We start from the raw sequence: 23,652 nt of genomic DNA on the forward strand, positions 1-23,652 counted from the left end.
GTTGCTCTCCTAGCTACAAAATGTATCCAAAATCAAAGATGTGGAACATATTCTATCATAATCATTTGGTAACTAATGCAATTAATGTCTCTTCCATGCCCGTCTTGAACATAAAAACTAAATAATAAATAAACAACACTCCTAATGCTCAGATTGTTTGTCATCGTGCAACACAACTAATAACACCATATAGGAAAAACATAGAACTCATTTTGTCATGAGACACTGTCAAACATCCAAACATACTATCCACACTCATATGTGTCCACACTTGTATTTAAGATAAAAGATATAATTAATCCGACATTATTTTTCGTTAAAAAAAGGTTAAGCCTTACATTCTTTTATTCCAAAACACAGAGTAAACCAATTTTCAGCCAGGCATGGGGTAATCGTAATCAGCTGTAATCGATTATATTTTGCAATGTAATCAGTAATCATGCCATTTCTTATTACAAGTAATCGTAATGTAATCAATTACATTGCAAAAAACAGGTGTAATCGTGATTACTTTTAGATTACTTTAAGATTACATGCATATGATTACTTGCTGATTACAAATCTTGTATATATATGAAAATAGTTTTGATAGACAAAGTATTCACAATGATGTGACCTTGTTTAATGTGATAAATTGTATCGTCTATATAACAAATTTGTATAACCAAGTGTTTTATTTTGTTAACAGTTTACTAAAGGAAATTGCCTCTCCATTATTTCGTTGTGAGATTGAGTTCTTATGATAAAAGAATAATGCCTTGAAAGCATTCTTTTTCCTTGATTGAAATTTTCTGATATTAACTCCAATTTCATATAAGTTTACCCTATTTTTACATAACTATATTGAAATTCAAATGCAGAAAACATTTAGTTCCAATTTGACTTTGATGGTCGACATAAATATATGAGCCTACTTAATTCAAAATGGAAGTTTAAACCAGATTTCATTTATTGAAAATTGAAACAAAAATGTTTTCCATAAATTCGTGTATAATATGTGCTATCTAATTTTCTATTACCTTCTTTAATAACTTCTTTATAAACTTTGAGTCTTACAGCGCATCAGTATAAACAAGTACATATACAGTTTATACATATGGCATAATATTACAAACTATATGCATAGTGAACAATAGGTGACGTCAGAAGTTTCATCAATACAAAATATTTTTTAATACAATAAACTGTTTCTTAATTTAAAGAGAAATTTATGTATATACTTTCCTAAGTTACAAAGCTGTTTTGTGTTTTCACCTGACAATAATTCTATTAATTATTAATTAGATCAAGTTTAAAAAAATGTCAAACAAATAATGACAATCAACCACTTTTAACTTTATTGATACTGGTATTAAGACAATAAAATTTTAATACCCAAGCTCACCTATTGTTTGTTAAAAAAAATGGAAGTAGTGATTAACACCTGTAAAAACATTAATGAATGTGTCAATTATGTCCCAACAGACAATAAAACCATACTTAATTATTTTTTCCTTATTTGTTAACTAGGCAGTTGGTTAAAATTTGTAAAAAAAAAAGTTATATCGTTTACATAGAGAAAGGACAATTGTTTATAGCTATTTTATCAAATTACACATGTTTCACTGTACTTGTCTATAAATTCTTTTAAATAATATGAATAAATTAAGGCTTTTAAAAAAATCACCAAAACTAGCTTTTTTGTGAGGATAAAATGTTATAAAAAAAACCTTTGATATTGCGATATACAATGTAATCATAAGTAATCTAAAGTAATCATGATTACTTTAAAGAAAAGTAATCTAATGTAATCGATTGCATATGAAATAGGGTGTAATTGTAATGTAATCGATTACATTTTATTAGCAAAGTAATTGTAATTTAATCGATTACATTTTAAAGTAATCAACCCCATCCCTGTTTTCAGACACATAATCTATCAATGCAATGTCGAAGGAAATGCATACATGGAATCTAAATGTGCTTAGATATACAGACACTTTACAAAAAATCTTATTATGTCATTGAAAACGACATTTTGAGACTAAATTCATTTTTATATGTCCAGGATTTTTCTAGTGCGTTTGTGATTTTTCGAGTTATTTAACTAATTACATACAGCATAACATGTTATGTGTTAGCGTCTTCAGGTTTCAAAACAATAAAAATTCGTAAGGGTTCCGCCTACTTTTGCTGTTAATCGCAGGCGCAACAAAAATGAGGAAATAAGTTCATAAAAATCTTCCTCTTGATACTGTCTTTTGATTGTAAGAAGCTTCTGTCCAAGTTTGGTAAAAATCCAGGATAGTTTATGAATATAATAATTGTTTTTACAGACTGTATGTTATGTTAACTAAAAGAAAAACCATTTATAAGTAAAATACAGAAAAAAAACAGGATTTGTTTTTGTAAAACTTACTTCAGGATACTATTTTAGGGTCATAAACCAGCTTCTGTCCAAGTTTGGTAAGAATACAGGACAGTTTAAGAAAGGTATTAAAATTCCAAAAAAATTAACCACAGAGTGAATATTTATGGACGACGCCGACGACGACGACGGAATGTAGGATCACTACACTATGTCTCGCTTTTTCGACAAAATTCGAAAGCTCGACAAAAAAGGGTTCAAAGTAAGTGATTTTTATCGAACGAAACCATTTGCATTCATCAGTTTGATAATCGTGTACAACACTTACATTTTATAAACAAGTATTGTCATTTGTATATATCAGTGTTGTTTTTCACATCTTATAAATTACATGTACAGTATATATTCGTGATGTCAACAATATGATATTTATATATATATATATAAGTGTAGACAATTTAGATTGATACACACATAAATATAGTGTATTAAGCTGATGAAATATTCATTTAATTGTTAATTATTTATGAAATTAAATTCAAATTGACAATGGGTATAAAACGGGTCGGATTAAATGTGTGTGTGTGATTTTTTATTAATGGAAATATCATTTGTGGGGGGCGGGGTAGTGCTCCGTTTTAGTACAATATTATTAGTTACATAGTGTGCTAGTGACCTAATACGGTATATATGTGGATTTTACTGACCCCATATTTACCGTATTACATCATTAACACACTATGTAACGAATTTATCTTACCGACTATCTTAACCTGTAAAATTTAGACTTGTAATCTATCAAAATGAGCAAGCCAGTGAGTCGAATACTGTTTGCATTAAGAAACTACTTCCATTGATCCTACAAGAACACTAGCCAACGATAACAACTTGTATACATTGTGAAAAAGAAGTGAAATTACTTGGTGTAAAAATTGACTATCAACTTAAGTTTGATGCCCATATTACTAACATTTGTAAAAAGGCATCAAGACAATTACATGTACTTAAACGTATTGGTAAACATTTAACAAAATTAGGTAGACTTACTATATATCATTCATTTATTATGTCAAATTTTAATTATTGTCCTGCAATATGGCACTTCTGTGGTGATCGTAATACCAGAAAAATAGAGAAAATACAGGAGCTAAGACTTATATATGAAGACTATTGTAACAACTGTTAATTAAATCAAAATTACCAAGTTTAGAAATCAGAAGAATTAGAATGATAGCAATAGAGGTATATAAAATTATTAATAAACAATGTCCATTATATCTACATGAACTTATTGAAATTAGAAATGACATTTCTAATTTCAATAAGTTCATGTAGATATAATGGACATTGATTATGTAATTACTCTTTTAGAAATAACAACATAGCAGATGTTCCCAGGGTAAGGACAAATATACACATGGGCTACACTCACTCAGACTATGCAGGAGCTAAACTCTGGAACGAACTGCCAAATAAGATGAGGGAAGAAATGCCATTGGGTCAGTTTAAAAGTTTGGTTGGTAATTGGGAGGTCAGTTAGTGTCGGTGTTCCTCCTGCAGATCTCAATGAGCTGTAGATCAGTTTATTCATTTAACTTGTCACACTCTGGCTTTTAAATTATTTGGCATAATTTTTTATTTGTGTTCTTAATGCTTGAACTACTTTTAGTGCTTTATAATAGCTATTGCATGAATGTTAGTATATCTGCATTATATGTTTGCTTATATGCTTTAATTGTGCTTATTAATAATTGCTGTGCTTCAGTGATAACATTATTTATTTTGCATGATGTGCTTTATGTTTTATGTGTTTTATGTATTGTGCTTGTCTTATATGTATGTCGGATAAAAGCTCTACAGAGCTTATGTTGTATTGTTATATGTATAACCGACTTCAAATAAATGTTTTATTTATTTATGCTATATGCTGTAGTTTTGTTGGTTCTAATGGGTCTTACAGTACTTCAGTACTTTGATTAAAATAGACTGATACTTTTCCACAGATTGTGAGATTTAAACCAGTAAAATCCATATTAATACGCTAAACATAAAATTCTATTTGTTCTAATGAGTATCACTGTTAAATCGTCTTCAGTTAATTCGAAATTGTCCATGATGATATTTTAGAACTATAAATGAGAGAAAAAAAAGTTTCTATCAATTTTTTGCACTATATTCTTGCGCGCATTACAGGTAAAAACCGATTAACCGATTACGGAAGTTGACAAACACTGCAAATGGCACCTAAATACAAGTGACAATGTTAAGAAATCTGTTGTTATTTGTTTTGATTCAGACTGTTCTTGGACAGTCCACTGTGTGTAAGTAAAATGTCGTCGTATATACTTTCAGGTTATTCGGTTAAAACATCAGCGAAACACATTGATTGCAAAGTTACCTGAAATGTATACACCTGTACCTGGGTTGTGATTCATAACTTTCAAAAATATTTTCCAGTTCAAAATATGTTATCATAATTTACTAAAAAATACTTTTTATTAACAGTCAAAGTTTCTTGTGGCTAATTTAAGGGAATTACTACACCTGGAATATTAAAGTGTAATTTAGATGTACCAGAGACATATAATACATAGAGATTAATACATGGCCTTTTCCATATCAGCCTGGGTATCATCCCGAGACCCCCATATCAGCCCGAGACGGAGTCGAGGTGCTGATATGGGTCGAGGGATGATACCCAGGCTGATATGGAAAAGGCCATGTATTGATCGCTTTATCATATACTTTCGACAATAGTTTTAAGTAAGGCAAATAAACAAATGCAATAACTAAAACAGTCAAAAACTTTATAAAGAAGTTAAATTATAAATCAAATATACTATAATTGTCCAACAACAGCATCACTACCTTCGTATATATTTTTGGTAACATTTCCTATAGAGCATTTTGAAACATTGAACAGTTGGAAGAGTTTTATAATCATTATTACTCCATGTTTGTTGTACTATAAAATGATTCATAATTGTCAATGGCATGTGTAACCAAGTACTTAACTATTCCCACAAAAGTTCCCGTAATTTTGACGTCGTCATAAAAAATATCTGACGTCACAATGGAAAACGTTAAACAACCGATACCGCAAACACCGGAAGTAACTTGCACGAGAGGCACTATTATGGGTTTTGTGCACGAGATGCCCCTGATATGGGTTATCAGCCCGGGTGGGAAATTATGGCTTGTGTACTTCCGCTCATTACACATATGCAAAAGCTATCATATCAATGCTAAGTATATGATAAAATGTATTATGTGTCTCTGGATGTACCAAAACATTAGAACTAAAGCAGGTTATGCTGAAAAGAAGAAGTACCTTTGAAATCTGATAACAAATATTTATAGATGCTAATGTAGATATTGAAGTTAAATCTAACTCACACTATAATGTTGTATTGAATGAAAAAATGCATTCTGTGGGTCTAATTGGGGTCTAAGCACGGTATCAGGTCTGTTCGCGCCCAATACACTTTCGCACCCTACATGTTTGCACCCAATTTAAAATCAAGTTCCAGTTGAATAATTAGAAAATCATGATTGTTTTAAATTACCTTGATGTAAATACTGCATGTATTTAGCTTCGTATGAGTTAAACATTGAAAATTTAAAATGAAAAACACAAAAGATAATTGTTTTTGGAAAATGACGCAGTCATTGTTCCATAACTGCCGACCTGAACTTCATTACATTTCTCTGCCTACCGCGCTTGGTTTCGTATTTCCTATTTTCCATACAAACTGGAATCTGCTTGTGTTATCATTATGCATCATTGTGTAGTATTAATTCAGCCAGGACCCAGTTTACACTGGTTTTTGCTTGTATTCCACTACACTCGAACAAAGTGTTGTAGTTTGACGGGAACCAGTTTTAAAATTTGTAAACTACAAAACGTAATCGGTTATTGTTCATTCCGTTTTGGTGTTTCATACCGACTTATATGGTTTGAATAAGCTTAAGACCCTTCAAACATTAATGTGATAGGTATATTAAAGATTGTTTTACAAAAGGATTGAACTGTTTTACTTTCAAAGTCGTACTATAGGGATATCTGTCATATACGGATTTCCACTCTCACCGGTTAATTTCTTCTTTTACACGTGCTTTGGAAACTTCCTGTTTAATCGCAAGTTTTAAAATTGTTTTTGAGTGAATTAAACTTATTTTAACAATCATGAAGCGTTCCAGAATCATTTTAAAGCAGTTTCTTCTTCTCTTTGATGATGGAAAATAGGTTTTCTCAAGAAAATACCGCAAACGATCGCAGAGGAATTGAAACGTACAAGTCAAGTCGGCACCTGGTTAAATTGGCATCTAGTCAAATCGGCACCTATTCGACGTCAATTCGGCATCCAATAATATTTGTTATAATATTTTCTATTCAATAAATTAATTACTGTTACCAAGTACATAGTGAATATGTTGTTGTGTATTTTGGTAAACCACGAAACGAAAGTGAATATGTAGTGTATAAAGGTAAACAACGAAGCCCTTACAAAAGCTGTTGTTTTAACAATTAGACAATTTGTGTAATTGTAAAAACAAGTCAATTATTAAAATAAAATGGAAAACTATGAGTCCCTTTCAATAAATCAAACTTTCATGCCAAATAATTAGCAAATTTAAGGTGTTTGTCTTTCAGTAAAGTTTAAACAGCATTAAACCAACAATCCTGTAAAATGCTCAACTGGTTGAAATAATGCAGAAAAATACACAATATCTCATGTAGACGTCTGGCAAGGCTATTTTATTATTTTTCTGGGACGCCTTCATACGACGTTCGTAGGAAGGCGTCCCAGAAAAAAAATTAACATAGCCTTGCGGTTATAGGAAGGTGTTCCAGAATAAAATTAAAAAGCCTTGCCAGACGTAATAATTATTTGGACTATTCATATATATATATCATTAAAAATACACCAAAAAAGTCATTAGTTGAGAAAAATAAATATATACAAAATGTACATGAACACCCAAAAATGTGAAAGTTAGTATTTAACTCTTTTTGCTTATATACTGAAAAAAATTCTGGCAACCCCTTTCTTATTTTTACCCTATTGCGTAAAATACTGTTAAAAATATATATTTAACATGGGTGACGAATTGACTATATCAGGTTTCGATTTTAACCAGGTGCTGATTTGTCCAGGTGCCAATTTAACTAGGTGCCAGTTTGACTAGAATTCTTTGACAAATGTTTGAAACTATCTGAGTTTCATTAGACCTTTGATAGCAGTAACAAAAAGATTATTTACTTAATATTTTGTGGGAGAAGGGGGTTCAGACTGTGTGGTATCAGGTCTGTTTGTGCCCAATACATTTTCGCACCCTACACGTTCGCACATTCACACTCTACTCATTCGCGCCCAATTTTAATTCAAATTCAAGTTGAATAATTGGAAAATCATGGTTGTTGTTTTAAATTGCTTTGGTGTAAATACTGAATGTATTTATAGCTTGGTATGAGTAAAACATTGAAGATTTAAAAGGAAAAAACACAAAAGATAATTGTTTTTAACAGCTTGGTCCCATTGATCTGAAACAACGAAACAATAAAACATAGCAATCCACTAATATAACCAAAACATGATAAAATTTATTCAACACGCAGAAACAAACATAGTCAGAATCTCACTTCATTTTGAAACAAGTCAATGAAACAAGTTATAGCAATACACTAACCAAAACATGATTAAGAGTTATTCAACACAAAATAAAACGTTGACAAAATACCACTTTATTTAGAAAGGATTATTATTATTTTTAGCAATACCTTATCCAAAACATGATTAAGATTTATTCAACACAAAAAAAAATTGCTGTCTCACTTTATTTTGAGACAATGACAACAATTATACTTATAAGAAAACACTTGCTTACAGAGTTATTAAACACAAAACCAATTAAGATTGGGTGCGAACAATGTAGGGTGTGAAAGTGACAGGGGTGAAAATGAGTGGGCGCAAACGTGAATGGAAGCGAACGGACCCAGATTCAGACTATGTATGATTGAGAAATATACAAGCCATTCTACGGTATTTATTTGTACAATTCAGCTAGTCTTGACCTATTCATTTGTCTTAAAAAACCAGCCAGTTGTCACCTTCACTTCACACACACACACATATACGAATATCAATTATATGCTCACGATACTGTACATGTTGCATTGTTAAACTAATTACGGTATGTGAAAATCAAGACTTGCATAAAAACTATCCCAATATTAGAGACAGTGGCGTCATTTTTCTTCAGAGCTTTCAGCTCTTTGATTTAACAGATTGGCCCCTTTTATCTGAAATTATTAAATAAAAAATTATAGCAATACACTAACCAAATTTGATTAATATTTAAGATTTATTCCACCCAAAAATCCCGGTCGTCAGAATCTCACTTTATTTAGAAACAATGATTAAAAATATTTTAACAATACACTATCCAAAACATGATTAAGATTTATTCATCACAAAAAACATGTTGTCTCACTTTATTTTGAGACAATGACAACAAATATACTAATAGGAATACACTTGCCAAAACTTGGTTATAAAGTTATCAAACACAAAACCAATAAAAATTGGGCGCGAACGTGTAGGGTGCAAAAGTTAAAGGGCGCGAACAGACCCGGATTCTTTTTAAATGTGACACATGAAAGTCAACAATTTAGCGTGAAAACAGGAAACGAAGTTGGGCAGAACATGGGAAATCACATTCGCTATTATGGCAACAATAAGCGGGATCAGAACCCCCTTTTAAATTTCAAAATTTTCTGTATTTTTCACAACAGAAGGTATTTATCTCCCTATTTTTTAAATTCGCTAGTTATATCAAACAAACAAACTGAAAAAAAAAGAATACACTGTCAGTGTTTATGAAAATCTTCCTCAAACAACTGTTTCAAATTGATATTTACTAATAGTGCTGCGATAATTAACGGGTATATTTATGGCAAAAGGTAATGAAATTCTGGTAAAAGTCTCAAAGATTTGACTTTGCATAATTGGTTATAATATAACTATCAAATTTATTACATGTTTTGTACATTGTATTTGTATCTACAATGTACATGTATGCAACACACACCAATGTGCCACATGTACATGTAACTGTAGAATAAATATTTTCACATGTGAAATCTTTTAATGATGTCTGAAAACTTTGATTGAAATGTAGGAAATTAATGACATTTGTATTTTCAAAACAATTTTGTTTTCTTTCTTTGCTTACCAGTTGCAGCTACAGGTATGTGTCCAGACAAACATCCCTATTTGACTTCACAATGTTTTCAACCTCTTAATCTTAAAATGTTTTAACTTATTGTATTTCTTGACATTGCACTGTTTATAAATTATAATAAATGATTTTTCAACAGTTGCATGTGCTTTTGTGGTACAATGTAATTCGATCATTGTCTCAGATTTATATAGTGTAATGTATACATGTATGTTCCAGACCATATGAGTATCTGGACCATACGTATACTTGTATGTATGCGGAATGTATGAGTATACACGTTTGCTACAGTACAGTAGCTGACAATACATGTTATCGGATCATATGGGTTAAATTTAAACAAACTTTAACAATTATCACAATCTTTATTTTTGTTGTTGTGTAATTTTCACATTTATTTTTACTTGATCATGCATGTTCTGTGAGAGTTAATTCCCTTTTCTTCTCCACTCCTGTTGTAATTATTTCACATCACTCAAATCACATTGTAACATTTTATGCATATTTTAATTTTATATAAGTTTTTAAAAGTAAAAGATTAACAAAAGTTCATGTACAGGCAACACCTAATGACCTATATTATTGAACCTTTAAACTTTTAAAACAGGATATTTTGTATTGTTTACCAATTTTGAGTTCTGGGACTTTATAACTACTAGTCATTCTGCTTGACCAATTATATTTACAAAACTAAATTTTATGGATTTTGATGTCAAATTTATCTATTAGAACTGTAAAAAAAAGACATATTTGAAAGTGGTGCATATAAACAAATATTCATATTTGGAAAAATAGAAAGATGTGCTACAAATGTACATTAAGAATTTCTGGTATAGTATATTTTCTACAACAATATGCTTATATTTTTTTCAATTTGGTATTCAGGTTATGTCATGATTTTAAAGTCTTTAATATGTGCCTTCTTTTTATCTTTTTACAAAATCAAAGTAAAGAATCTAGTTATTTTCTACTAGTTGGATCCAGGATATACATGTAAGGTCATCAACACTGAATTCTTGGAAGAACATGCATGCACACTTAAACAACCACTCATGAGGTTTCAGACTTAAGATAAGCCAAATTAATTGTAAATCTTTATATTTTTTGCAGTTTTAAGGTGGTGCGTGTCGACTGATGCGGAGAAGGCAAAATGTGAAAATTTCCAGAACATTCTCAAGAGTACAACCATAAAAAATGCAGACATTAACAAAGTCATTCCTGGTTTTTCATGTGTGGTTGGGTTTGACACGTAAGTTTTACAGAGTTAGAACAGTTCAATCTTTGTAGTGTAGACTCTTGACTTCACTAAATCATTTATTGTCAAATTTTAAAAGTCAATTTATGTTGACGGAGTCTTTCAGTATGCTACATGTATATGTTTAGAGGCCAGCTGAAGCCTGCCTTTGGGTGCAGGATTTTCTCGCTGTCTTGAACACCCATTGGTGGCCTTCTGCTGTTTTCTGCTATATGGTTGGTTGTTGTCTCTTTGACACATTCCCTATCTCTCTTAGCAATTTCATGTAGTGATTCAGTTAGATAAAAATCACAATTGCTGGTGAATTTTCACTGAATGTTAGTACCTTTTGTGTACTGTATATGATCATATGTTTGAAGTTAAGTAATATGCATGTAACAATTGTTCCTTCGGGCCAGGTGAGCTTTTCTCATCACTTGGCGTCCTTCGTCGTTAACTTTTACAAAAATCTTCTCCTCTGAAACTGCTGGGCCAAATTTAACCAAACATGACCAAAATCATTATTAGGGTATCTTGTTTAAAAATTGTGTCCGGTGACTCGGCCAACCAACCAAGATGGCCGCCATGGCTAAAAATAGAACATAGGGGTAAAATGCAGTTTTTGGCTTATAACTTAAAAACCAAAGCATTTAGAGCAAATCTGACATGGGGTAAAATTGTTAATCAGGTCAAGATCTATCTGCCCTGAAAGTTTGAGATGAATCAGACAACCCGTTGATAGGTTGCTGCCCCTGAATTGGTAATTTTAAGGAAATTTTGCTGTTTTTGGTTATTATCTTGAATATTATTATAGATAGAGATAAACTGTAAACATCAATAATGTTAAGCAAAGTAAGATTTACAAATAAGTCAACATGACGGAAATGGTCAATTTACCCTAAGGAGTTATTGTCCTTTATAGTCAATTTTTAACAATTTTCATAAAATTTGTAAATTTTAACTAACATTTTCCACAAATTATATTGCAAAGCTTCATCATTGTCATTTAGGCATTTAAGGCTGTAGAATGTTAATAACAAAAAATGTACCCATATTGGCCATAATGCAACAACTTATTTTGTATCACTCATTCTGAATAAAGATTTTAAAATTGAATAGAAATGTTAATTTATGTGTATCACAGAATGTTTATCAACCATCAATCAATGTATTCATTATTTTATCTATCTTAACAGATTTGAATGCATGAAGATGATCCAGGATGGGAATGCTGACATGATGGCGTTAGATACAGGGCAAGGTTATTTTGCTGGGCGATATCATAATATGCAGCCTATAGTAGCAGAAAAATATGCAGCAACTGCAGGTATTTATCAAGTTTCTGCATAGTTAATATGTCCCTTATTAATTAACTGCCTATACAACACAAATCTTCATAAGCATTGCAAAAAACAGGTCCATTAAAATCTGAACTATATATAAAACCTTTACCCGCACTCTTTTTAATCATTCTCCCATATGCATTTACAAGAGAAAATAATAACAAGGGATTTTGGTATTCATTCATGATTTATAATACTTTAAATCTTTTATTCAGGTGATGATGGTATGAACTATTATTCAGTAGCAGTTGTTCGTAGAAATAGTATTTATGGAAGTGGTGCAGGTACTGGCACACAATTAGGGAATGGATTGTTAGGCAGTAACGCTTGTTTTCCAGGTAAGCTCTGATAAGATTTGGGTACATTTCAAAATAGCCCATTTCAGCATCTTAACCCTGTATACCCTATATATAAGGAGTATACTTCTAAAACCACAAAATCTATTTATCAAAACCAAAACAAAATATGTTTTTGGTTTTGTACATGTTTGGAAATCTTATAAACTCACTGGCAGTAAAAATATGAGATTTCATGATTTTGAGCAATCAGATTGATTTCTTTTGATAAAAGTATGGTTTGTAGTCAGAAAATGTACCTTTTTCTAATGAAAATCAAATATGTAGAAAAAATTGTTTTATTACCGATAATTTCAAGAAACTATATAACATTTTTAAAAATTACACCAAACACAACAATTTATTGACATGATTATTGCAGTAAAAGGGGGCAGGGCTTTATTTTAATATAAAATATAATTGTGCTATTCTCTGTTATAGGTATTGGAACAGCAGCAGGATGGCTATACCCTATCAGTGTAATGTTACAGAATGGTGATATCAAAGTAACAGAATGTAATGCTGTGGTCAAGGCTGTAACAGATTTCTTCCATAACATGTGTTTACCTGGTGCCCTTACATCTTTCTATAATCCATTTGGTAGGTATTGCTTACTTTCAGCTGTTGTCTGGTTGTCCAACTAATTTGAATTCAACCAGTACAAAAATAAAACCCCAGATTCCATGTGCACCACTATGTTGGTAATTTATGAGATCGATAAGATAAAAGCATTCATCCTTCAAAACCCAAATTTATGGTTGAAGTCGCGTATGAATGCTTTGCTAAAACTTTTTTAGCTTTGTCATATTTATATTTATTGGCATTATCATTTTAGAATCTAGTCAGTCTGCTTTAACTCAACTCTACATTGCATTGAAATTTTATTTGTGAGCGCTGTTAATACATTTGTTCCAAAATGATGTTCTTCCACCTATTGGGTTATCTTCATTGTTTGAAGAAGAAAAATCTTGAGTCATATTTTGAAATAAATATTTGAGTTACATTCACTTATGGCAAACTATCAACATCATACCAATAAAGAGATGTGACAATTGCCAATGAAACAACTATTCATTTTTTAAATGACAAAGGACCAATATTGGAACAATTGATCATATTATGAATAGTAAATAGGGAATAAAATATTAGGATTTATATAAACTCAATGAATTCTGTGATCTTTCCAGTTTGGATTCCTTTTATGAAAAATATTGCAGGTCACTGTGACCCAAACATTCAAAGTACATCACAAAATTTTCTTCATTTTCTATATTTCCTCTAAAAAATGTAAGTTTGTAAGAAATTGAAAGTTCTCACGAAGTTATATTTTATTTCCTTGCAGCAAATAATAAATTTTACTTCAGAGTCCAATGCATATAATTTATAAACTCATAAAAAAAATATATAATAAAAAAAACAGCCAGTTAGACAGAACTGTGTCTTGTGATTTTCTTTGTATTATGTGTAGTCTTGAGTTACTGATTTACCAATTGCAATCTTTTGAAATTTTGATGTTTCAGGTAACAATCCAACAGAGATTTGTCAGCTATGTAAAGGAACATCTGGTACTAAATGTTCTACAAAAGATCCCAGTGCTGGATATGATGGTGCTTTCCGATGTCTACAGAATGGTGATGGAGATGTAGCTTTCCTTCGTCATGATACGCTGATACATTTGACAAATAATGCTTCCTCTGTTAGTAAATTAAAAAAAATGAATTCAAATTTAGTTTATTAATTGGATTTTTTCACTTTTAAATGGCATGTTATTTGTTAGTACTGGAAATTACTACCGATAAACTTGTGCAAGTGCCTACTAAGATACTGATGGGATTGTAAATTTGATAAGAAAAGATTTGTTACGGTCATATTATCGTATTTATTCTTACTGCAATATATCTTTTTTCATCTCAAGTTTATTACCATATAATTTTGAATCATTATATTGAAAGGACAAGTATTTTACAGTACAGAAAAATTCATGTGAAGTTTTCATTTCAATACTTTATTTATTTTAATCAGCATGAATGTAAAATGTAAAACTGTTTCTTCTAAAAACACATGTCAACAATACCTGTCACAAAGAAATATAGGTTATTTATTAGATGTCTGTTAGTTTCCTTTCCGAAAAGAAAGAAAATTGACAGTACAGTATAATGTAAACAGCAGAATTTGTCAACAGTCATGATACAAAGCATTATATTGGTTGCTGTCTCGCGATAGATTTTTGTAAAATACGCAAATTTTGTTTATTGATACAGAAAAAAGGCTTCGATTCTTCCTGACTAATTTGTATAATTTGCAGTTTAATTATTATATAGCAACACTGGCAAAGAGTTACTTGAGGAAGCTTATGAGACAATCAACAGGTGCCCTATTTAAAAGTAAATATGTAATGATTTTGTTATTGGAATATTCAAATTTTAATTTTAATCTGTTCTCGTATTGCAGGAATTTGTCTTATTATGTCCTAATGGTGGGACAAGAGACATTCAAGACTACAAGAACTGTAATTATGGAAGCATTCCAGCAAACACTATCATGACATCAGCATTACAAGACGTAAAAACTAGAGCTGCTTATAAACAGTTTCTCCTGCAAGCATCAGAATGGTTTGGAGTAGGAAAACCATACGTTAGCTTATTCAACATGTTTAGTTCTGATGCATGGCTTGGATATGGAGGACAAAGAAACTTACTGTTTACAGATACAACACAGGAACTAGTAGATGTAGGAGATAGAGATACATATTACAAATGGGTTGGTGAGTAAATAGTTATCAAAAGTACCAGGATTATAATTTAGTACGCCAGACACACGTTTCGTCTACACAAGACTCATCACTGACGCTCATATCAAAATATTTATAAAACCAAACAAGTACAAATTTGAAGAGCATTGAGGATCCAAAATTCCAAAAAGTTGTAATTTGAATTTAGGTTTGGAGTGCAGGTCATACATATAGATTATAGAATATATAACTAGAAAAAAATGTAGGAACCACATGAGCAATAAAAATATCATTTGTTCACAAAAAAAACAGACAAATCCATGTATAAACAATAAAAGTAAAAAAGTGAAAGCATTCATTGAATAATTCTCAAATTAAAGCTGTTTTGTTTGACCTGCCAGAATCTGAGCTATTGGTCAAAGGGTACTAATGGTGTATATGAGATCACTCACAGTCTATGTTTTGTGTAATTCCTGTTTCCTGAAAAAAAAAAATGCCATTTGTGTGTGTAATGTAAGGGAATCCTAAATATATGAAGGAAGTAAAAAGATAGTTGCAAAAATCATAAAAACTGTTTAACCAGCATTAATAACAACTTTTAAAATGTCATCTTTGTGTATGTATGATTTTAACGTATATTGCAATTTATTTGATTCTGTTTATTACTCTAGATGCCAAGTTTTATGACAATGTTGAAAAGTTGAACCAATGCCCATTGAACTATGCTAAATGGTGTGTGATCTCTGGTGGAGAGAAATCTAAATGTGAGAACATGATGATGGCATTTGGAGCTAAGGACTTGAAGCCAAAGCTGGATTGTGTATTGGGTAAAAGTGCTGACCATTGTATGCAGCTGATTGCTGATGGAGATGCAGATATGATGACATTAGATTCTGGAGATGTTTATTTAGCCGGAGAGTATGTATATTCAAGATGATTTTTGGTTTAAAATCATACACATTTACATGCTTGAATTTGGCAATTTATACTTTGGTTTTTGAGTTTGATGTTACTGACATGCAAGATTTTTGACATTTTTTCCTTTGGCTTTATTAAGTATTATCATAGTTTCGTATTATTTTAGAACTGTAAATTGGATTGTAAAATATTTTTTACGTTCTCTAGCTTAAGTTTATCTCAACCAAATGTTATGAAACTTATTACTTATTTCCATGATAACCAAAAAACCGAGATCAAGTATGGTAGCGTCACTTATACCGTGCTTCAGTTATGTCCCTTTATGTTAAATGTAATTTGAAGTATAGTTGTTTTCATAAAGTATCTCTGTTTTGTGGCATTTTGAATAACAATAAACAACCTAAAAAAAATTCGACCACAATATTACACACAAAAAAAACAACAACGTGGGTTTATATCAGGTATGAAGCAGATATTTTAAAAGACATATTTGACTTGTTTGTACTTTTAGAAAATATGGTTTAAAACCAATAGCAGCAGAGGATTATGGAAATATGGAAGCCTCCTTTTATGTCGTGGCTGCAGCCTGGAAGAGAAATCCTACCATGACATTGTTTAACCTTAAAGGTATGTACTCATGTGTATACTAAAATAATGAATAATTGTAGAAAAAATATTGCTTGACAACATTATAATGAGGTGTATTTTGTAGGTTGATGAAACTGATATAGTGCTATCATTATTTTGATTAGTTGATGAAATTATGAAAATAAGATTATTTTGAGAATTTTGATATTTGAACTTGGAATATTTTAAAGTTTGCTTCAACAGTATAGAGATTTCAAGAAGAACAAATTGTTAAGCTAAAGAAACAGTGAAACATGTTAACAATGTAAAACCTCCTTTCAGTGATTTAAAAGAATTTTGTTTGAGATGTAGATTATTTTAATTTTCTATTTTATAGACAAGAGAGTGTGTATGGCAGGAATGGGAAGAGGTGATGGGTGGATTGTTCCTGTCAGTATATTTATAATGTAATGTTTTCTATTTGTAGACAAGAGAGCGTGTATGGCAGGAATGGGAAGAGGTGATGGGTGGATTGTTCCTGTCAGTATATTTATAATGTAATGTTTTCTATTTGTAGACAAGAGAGCGTGTATGGCAGGAATGGGAAGAGGTGATGGGTGGATTGTTCCTGTCAGTATATTTATAGAAACAGAACAGTTTGTTCCACAGTACTGTAGTATATTTGAAAATATTGGTATGTATCCTAGTAGTACAAAATACTTGATATTCTATCTTAAAAGATTTGTGATTTAGATTAATAAAATAAATGATCTTTCCTAATTATTTTAAGAAGTCAGTTGATGCACTTTTCAGATGAACATGTAAAATTCCATGTTGAATTGAATTTGCATTAAAATATTATGGTACATTTAGTGAGTATGTCACATTCAACAGAAATGATGAAGATTTTACTAAACTTGTTAATTATTAGACTGGCTGAGCATTTACAATACAACTATCAAAATTGGATAAATTCCATTAGCAATTTAATAGATAAAGTTGTATGTTATATTTTATGTCTCTATTTGGGTGATAAGAAACTCAAGAGTATAATAAAAAATATGTAAAACTGAATAGAACTCATTTGAATTCATGTAGAATTGGGAGAAAGTGTTTTCTTTGTTTTCTTAAATCTGTTATTTCATAATGCAATGATGCTGAATATACAGATTTTGATGACAGATAAAAAAGCATTTCATCAAACAAATATCTAAAAAAATACTTAATTGTAAGTTTATGATTGCAAAAATTTGAAATACTTTGATTTCTCTTCCAGGTCAGCTGTTTATTAGAACTTGCATACCAGGAGCACTGGATTCTGAGTACAATCCTAACCAGTATCCTATAAGTTTATGTGAAGGATGTGCTGCTGGTGGCTACAAGAAATGTCAGAGGAATCAGATAGAACAGTATTATGGTGCCACAGGAGCTTTCCGCTGTCTGGTTGAAAGTATGTATCAAGTTTTATGTTACAAAATTAGTTAAGAATTTTAGTAAACCTGAGGTTTTTAGGCCTGTTTGTACTTTAGATACATAGACAGCTGTTAAGATTCAGGATTGGATTTGTGGTATATCAAGAATTTTTGGGCAGAAGGGTTCTGTTTTAGAATAGAGACAAGAATGCTGTAATATAGCAAGTAAATATAAGAATAAGATGAGATATGATCGCAAATGAGACAACTGTCCACTAGAGACAAGATGAAGTAGAAGTTAATGGATTGTTTCATGTCCATACTAAAAGAACAATTTGATTTGATGGTTCAAAGTTCTGCTCACAATGTCGGGATTTCAGGAAAACTTTATCAGATTAAAATAAGTGGCATACACATGTTACTTTGAAAAAAAAAAAGTTTATTTTCCTCAAATTCATTAATCTTAAAGAGATGAAACATTTAAAGTCAGTTGCAGAGGACAAGTCTTACATGGTTATGAAAATGCAGAAATTACATAGTACAGTGTAACTCGCTTAATCTGACACCTGAGTATTTCAACATCCTGTTTTAATCGGCACATTTTCATGGGCCCAAAATATGCCTATCCTTTCAGAAAAAACCTAAGTATTCCAACACCCTGCTTAATCGAACATTTTTTTCTGGTCCCCCAATGTCAGATTAGGCAATTTACACTGTATAGTAAGAATTTAATATCACTTTGTAATTACAATTGTAAATAATGTTATTATTATTATTAGATGGAGGAGATGTAGCGTTTGTGAGACATTTGACAGTAAGGGACAATACTGATGCACGTAACCATGCCATCTGGGCCAGAAACAGAAGATCTGATGATTACGAACTGATGTGTAAAGATGGAACACGTAAACCTATTGATGAATGGAGAACTTGTCACCTTGGTAAACTGCCATCTAATGCTGTCGTTACAGGAAGTATGTTATTTTATTGCTATTTTGTGACTTTTTCCTTTGATCTTATTTTGTGATATTTTTCATATCATGCTACTCGCTTGAGATGGAAAATTGTCGCTAGAAACTAAGCAGGCACCTGGCATTGCTAACGAAATTGACATGAAATTGACACGTCGTCATATGTAAAATAGCGATAAACAGATTATCATAGGTCATCTCAACTCGTTTGCCTTTCTCGCTTTCGCCGTCTTTAAGTGAGAAAATCAATCTCGTTGAGATGATCAACGATAATCTATAAATATCTAATGTTATTTGTTAAATTGATATTGATTGGATGATATATAGATTTCACTAGTCAAAACAAGAAAAAATCTCATTTCACCACTTTCACCAGATTAGTTGTGAATTTCAAATAGACCATCTTTAAGCAATGAGTAAGGGGCATTATTAAATAAATCTTATTTTTTATCACTTATTACAGAGGTTTATGTTAACTTTTTGAGTGGAAATTTTTATGATATACAACACCTAAAAATACAGAAAAAAAAACCCAGTATGGATGGTTTTGTCTTCTTTCAAAATTAAAATGTATTCTTTTCTATAATTTTTTTACCCAGCCATATTTCAAGTTTTTAATGGTTTAAATATTGTGCATATGAAAAACAAAATTTATGCAAAAAATTAACAAGAAAGGTTGAATTAGAAAAAAATACTCAAATGCATACTCCTCATATGGAATTTGAAGATTATTGCTCTATATAAATTGAAGAAATAGATTTCCTAAATGAGTTAGTTGAAAATAATGTTGCCCAAAAATTTGCCATAGTTTCAAAAGTTGAAAGTTAAAATGTTTCTTTATATGACATTTCTATAATTTTACTCTTTAAATTCAGAACACAAGTCAGAGGAGGATGTAAACATTTATTGGCAGCTGTTGAATTATGGACAGCAGTTTTTCTCCTCAGATACGTAAGTGTTTATTGCATTTTACTGGGAAGTTAATATGAAATATTATTTGATTTGATAAAAAGCTATCATAGCATTATGATAATAGTAGACTTTCAATATTATCATTGCATCCCTAAGAAAAGTATATTGTCTACACAATAAGGGAGAAAAAAATAAAAGGGGATAGATTACTTTATTTTAGTCAAATTTTTTTGCCAAAAAAATTTCTGTACATTGGTCTCCAGTTATACATTTTATAAGAAATCAGACAGTTGCAAATTTTTAAAGGGGAGATAATAAAGAAATTACTGACTTTTGATGAAATAAATATGTGGTTTTATTCTTATGCTTTGGAAATTTTTCTAACGTCAATAATACCACATATTTTCTGAGACCGTAATTGTTTTGTTCCACATTTTGAGAGGCTTCAGAGCGAGAGAGATGTAATTGTAATGACAACTATTTACCAAAACCAATTGTACATCAAACAATTTTAACATTATTATGCACATAAAAGCAAGCCACGTTTTGTGCAGTGAATATACCTTTTCCAAATATTAACATGCTTATTTATTCAAAATCTGATTCATATAGAAAAACCCACTAAAGTTCTATCAATATGGATAACTAAGAAAAAGACTTCTAGTGGTCAAATTATTTTGAATAATTTTGCTCATCATATGTCAAACATATCTGCTGAATTAGCTTTACCTAATATGTGAATATAATTATTAATTTTTTGTTTTTATTAATTCTCAGTGAGGGAGATTTCCACATGTTTGACTCTGGTACCTGGTACAACGATCTCATGTTTACAGATGATACTGTTCGACTTATTAGGGTACCTGATAGTCGTAACACTTTCTCATCCTACCTCGGCCGTGACTTCATAGTACAAGCAGAAAGGTTACAGAAATTTACATGTGTCGCAGTAGGAAGTGCACCAAAGACAAGTCTAATTCCTGTGTATCTGATTACGGTTATTAGCATAATAAGAATCTTTGTATGATTGACATGTCCGGTCACTGAAATCAACGTCATTTGTAAAATATCATAAAAACAGGATGTATATATTGTAATCTTCCGCAATCTGTTTGGGAAATAACTATGCATATTTAGAAGCTGTTTTAAACCTGTATTTATATACAATATCTTTTCTATGTTTGTGCATTGAGTATAGATGAATAAATGATTAGTTGCACAGTTAATGCACAATTGTTTTGTTATTATGATGAATCTACATTTCTTTTAGATGACCAGAATTGAAAAATATAAAACCCATGAATGTCTTGTATTATCTTGGAAAGAACAAATTTTAATATCAATCATTTATCATCTTTAAGATGCAAAATTTTAAAAAGCAAAATTTTTTATTGTTGATTAATTTTTTTAAAGAATCTTTGTTGTAATATTAAGCAATTTTTATAAAAAGAAATGTATATAGTTTCTACTGTAAAATTTGTAGATAATTTGTATGTACTTGTATAAACTATGTGTTGTCCCCTTTATGTAAATGTCTGAAAAAATTCTGTTCTCATTTATTCATATTTTCCATAATTCTTCCAAAATATAGTAAAAGATTTGCCTATCAGAAAACTCACACAACTCTGTAATATACAGTTAAAAGTCATTTGTATGATAAAATTCCTATTTTTTTTGTGAAGCCTAGTTTCATCTTTCATGAAATATTTAACATGTAAACACCACAGACATTAATGTTACAATAAATGTTTTCTCAGTTTCAATGTTCTATGTTAAATGGTTATTTGTACACACGTTTTAATAATGATATTTTGTCCCTGAAGCTTTTTATAATCTATAAACAATTATAAGAATATGTAAAAACCAATTATGTAAGTAAGAGTGTGGATAAATTAAATAAATAAGACAGAATTAAAGTAAGACAACTCCAAGCACACAAGGAACTAATTTGTAAATAAGACTGTATATATATATAACTGTATTATCTTCATCAATAATATATCAAGATGTGCCATGTATGTATCTATGTATATCAGAACAGTGAATGGTTGTGAGTGATATGGTCAAATTTTATTACATTGTTACTGTATAGAAGTTCTATTCTTCATAATGGGTTGTGTTAAACTGATATCATAAATGTAGCCTTTGTTTTTAGCTTACACATTGAAGTTTTTGATGTTTTTTATGGAGAAGAGAGATTTGAAAAAAGTGCCTGCATTGTTAAAGAAGCTATCATTAAAATATAATGAAATCCAGTTGAAAATAGAACACACTTATCTACTAGCTAACACATTCCCCCATTTATTTCTTTTTGAATATATAAATACTAATTTCTGATAATGGTAATGTAAATCCTGACAAGTGTATATCATTCCCAAATATTTACTAACTTTTTACTGGATTCTATCTACAATATTATAAAATTTAAATATTATTTAACATATTTAAAAAAATCAAAAAATTGCCATCTCAAAATGGACTCATAAAAAGGTTGTTTTCCATTATAAGAGTTGAATAAAACTATGTGTCATATTTTTAATCATAAAGAATTTTTCTTTGAATTATATTACATTTTATTTTGTCGTGAGGAAAATTAAGACCACAAAATTAACTTGGATATAAGTAGTCAACATTTTATAATGAATCAGTAGGAAATTTTTTTTTAAGCATTTATTTTAGCACTCATTTTATATTTCTCAAATTCCAATAGTGATTTTAAATGGTTGTGTGATTAGAATATATCAAGTTTCCATTCCATTTATATTCATAATTGTATGTACATTTCTGAGCATATCAAATTTACTTGGACATATTTTATATAATATTTTTGTATTGAAACTTTACAATTTTTCATATCATCATAGTGTTTAGAAGAAATGATTACATTAATTTCATTCCATAATTAAATAAAGAATAAACAAGGTACTTGTGTTATAATATCACCACTTACTCTGTGTCAGATAACCATCTGGAATTTTTGGCCCAATTGCTTCTGTGACCTTGACATATGACCTTAGTGACTGTTAAAGAAGTCTTCTTCATCCCATAGTTCATTACAAACAAAATTTTTATAGCACTTGATCATTTGATTAAAAAAGGAATTTGCTAGAAATATAATATTTGCTCATCTATAAGTCTATCAATAGCTGCTTTGAGCTTGACCTTTCACCTAGTGACCTCAAATCAATTAGGTTCTTCTTCACTACTTTGGGCCTTATCAAAGTAAGTTAGTTTAAGATATTGTATCTGACACATACTATTTATACCCCAGCTTTAAAAAAAAAAGGAGCTTGACATTACCTGGGGAAAGCCGAAACAAAGACTAAAGATAGAGCTGGATGACAAAAACTTGTGGTGACCTTATGCTCTGCCAGGAGCAAACAGGATAGATAGATAGATTTAAAAATGTTGGGGGTATACTGTTTTACCTCTGTTGTCCATCTTTCAGTCCGTCCCATGAATATTTTTTGTCACATTTTTCTCAGGAACTACATTACAAGGATTTGTGAAATTTTATTTCAGGGTTTACATAAGTCAGCTATACCTTGTAATGGGTTTTCAGATTCATCACTCAACAACTTTCTGTTGGCAAAACACTTACATCATTGTACACATGACATCCAAGTTGAAAATTTTCGTC

At 30.5% G+C, this 23,652-nt stretch overlaps 1 protein-coding gene across 1 annotated transcript; it reads left to right on the forward strand.

The window, feature by feature from the left end:
• The first annotated feature begins 4,525 nt into the window (after positions 1-4,525).
• LOC139520010 (melanotransferrin-like) lies at positions 4,526-22,935 on the forward strand. Its single transcript, XM_071312376.1, has 14 exons — positions 4,526-4,668; positions 10,700-10,838; positions 12,020-12,150; positions 12,382-12,504; positions 12,943-13,101; positions 14,022-14,197; positions 14,953-15,265; positions 15,904-16,150; positions 16,662-16,777; positions 17,295-17,411; positions 17,994-18,167; positions 18,909-19,103; positions 19,976-20,051; positions 20,790-22,935. The coding sequence occupies exons 1-14, from the start codon at positions 4,608-4,610 to the stop codon at positions 21,037-21,039; spliced, it is 2,277 nt and encodes a 758-aa protein (XP_071168477.1). The 5' UTR covers positions 4,526-4,607; the 3' UTR covers positions 21,040-22,935.
• Positions 22,936-23,652: the final 717 nt, after the last annotated feature.

This window comes from Mytilus edulis, chromosome 4 (genome assembly GCF_963676685.1).
Source record: "Mytilus edulis chromosome 4, xbMytEdul2.2, whole genome shotgun sequence".
Taxonomy (NCBI): Eukaryota; Metazoa; Mollusca; class Bivalvia; order Mytilida; family Mytilidae; genus Mytilus; species Mytilus edulis.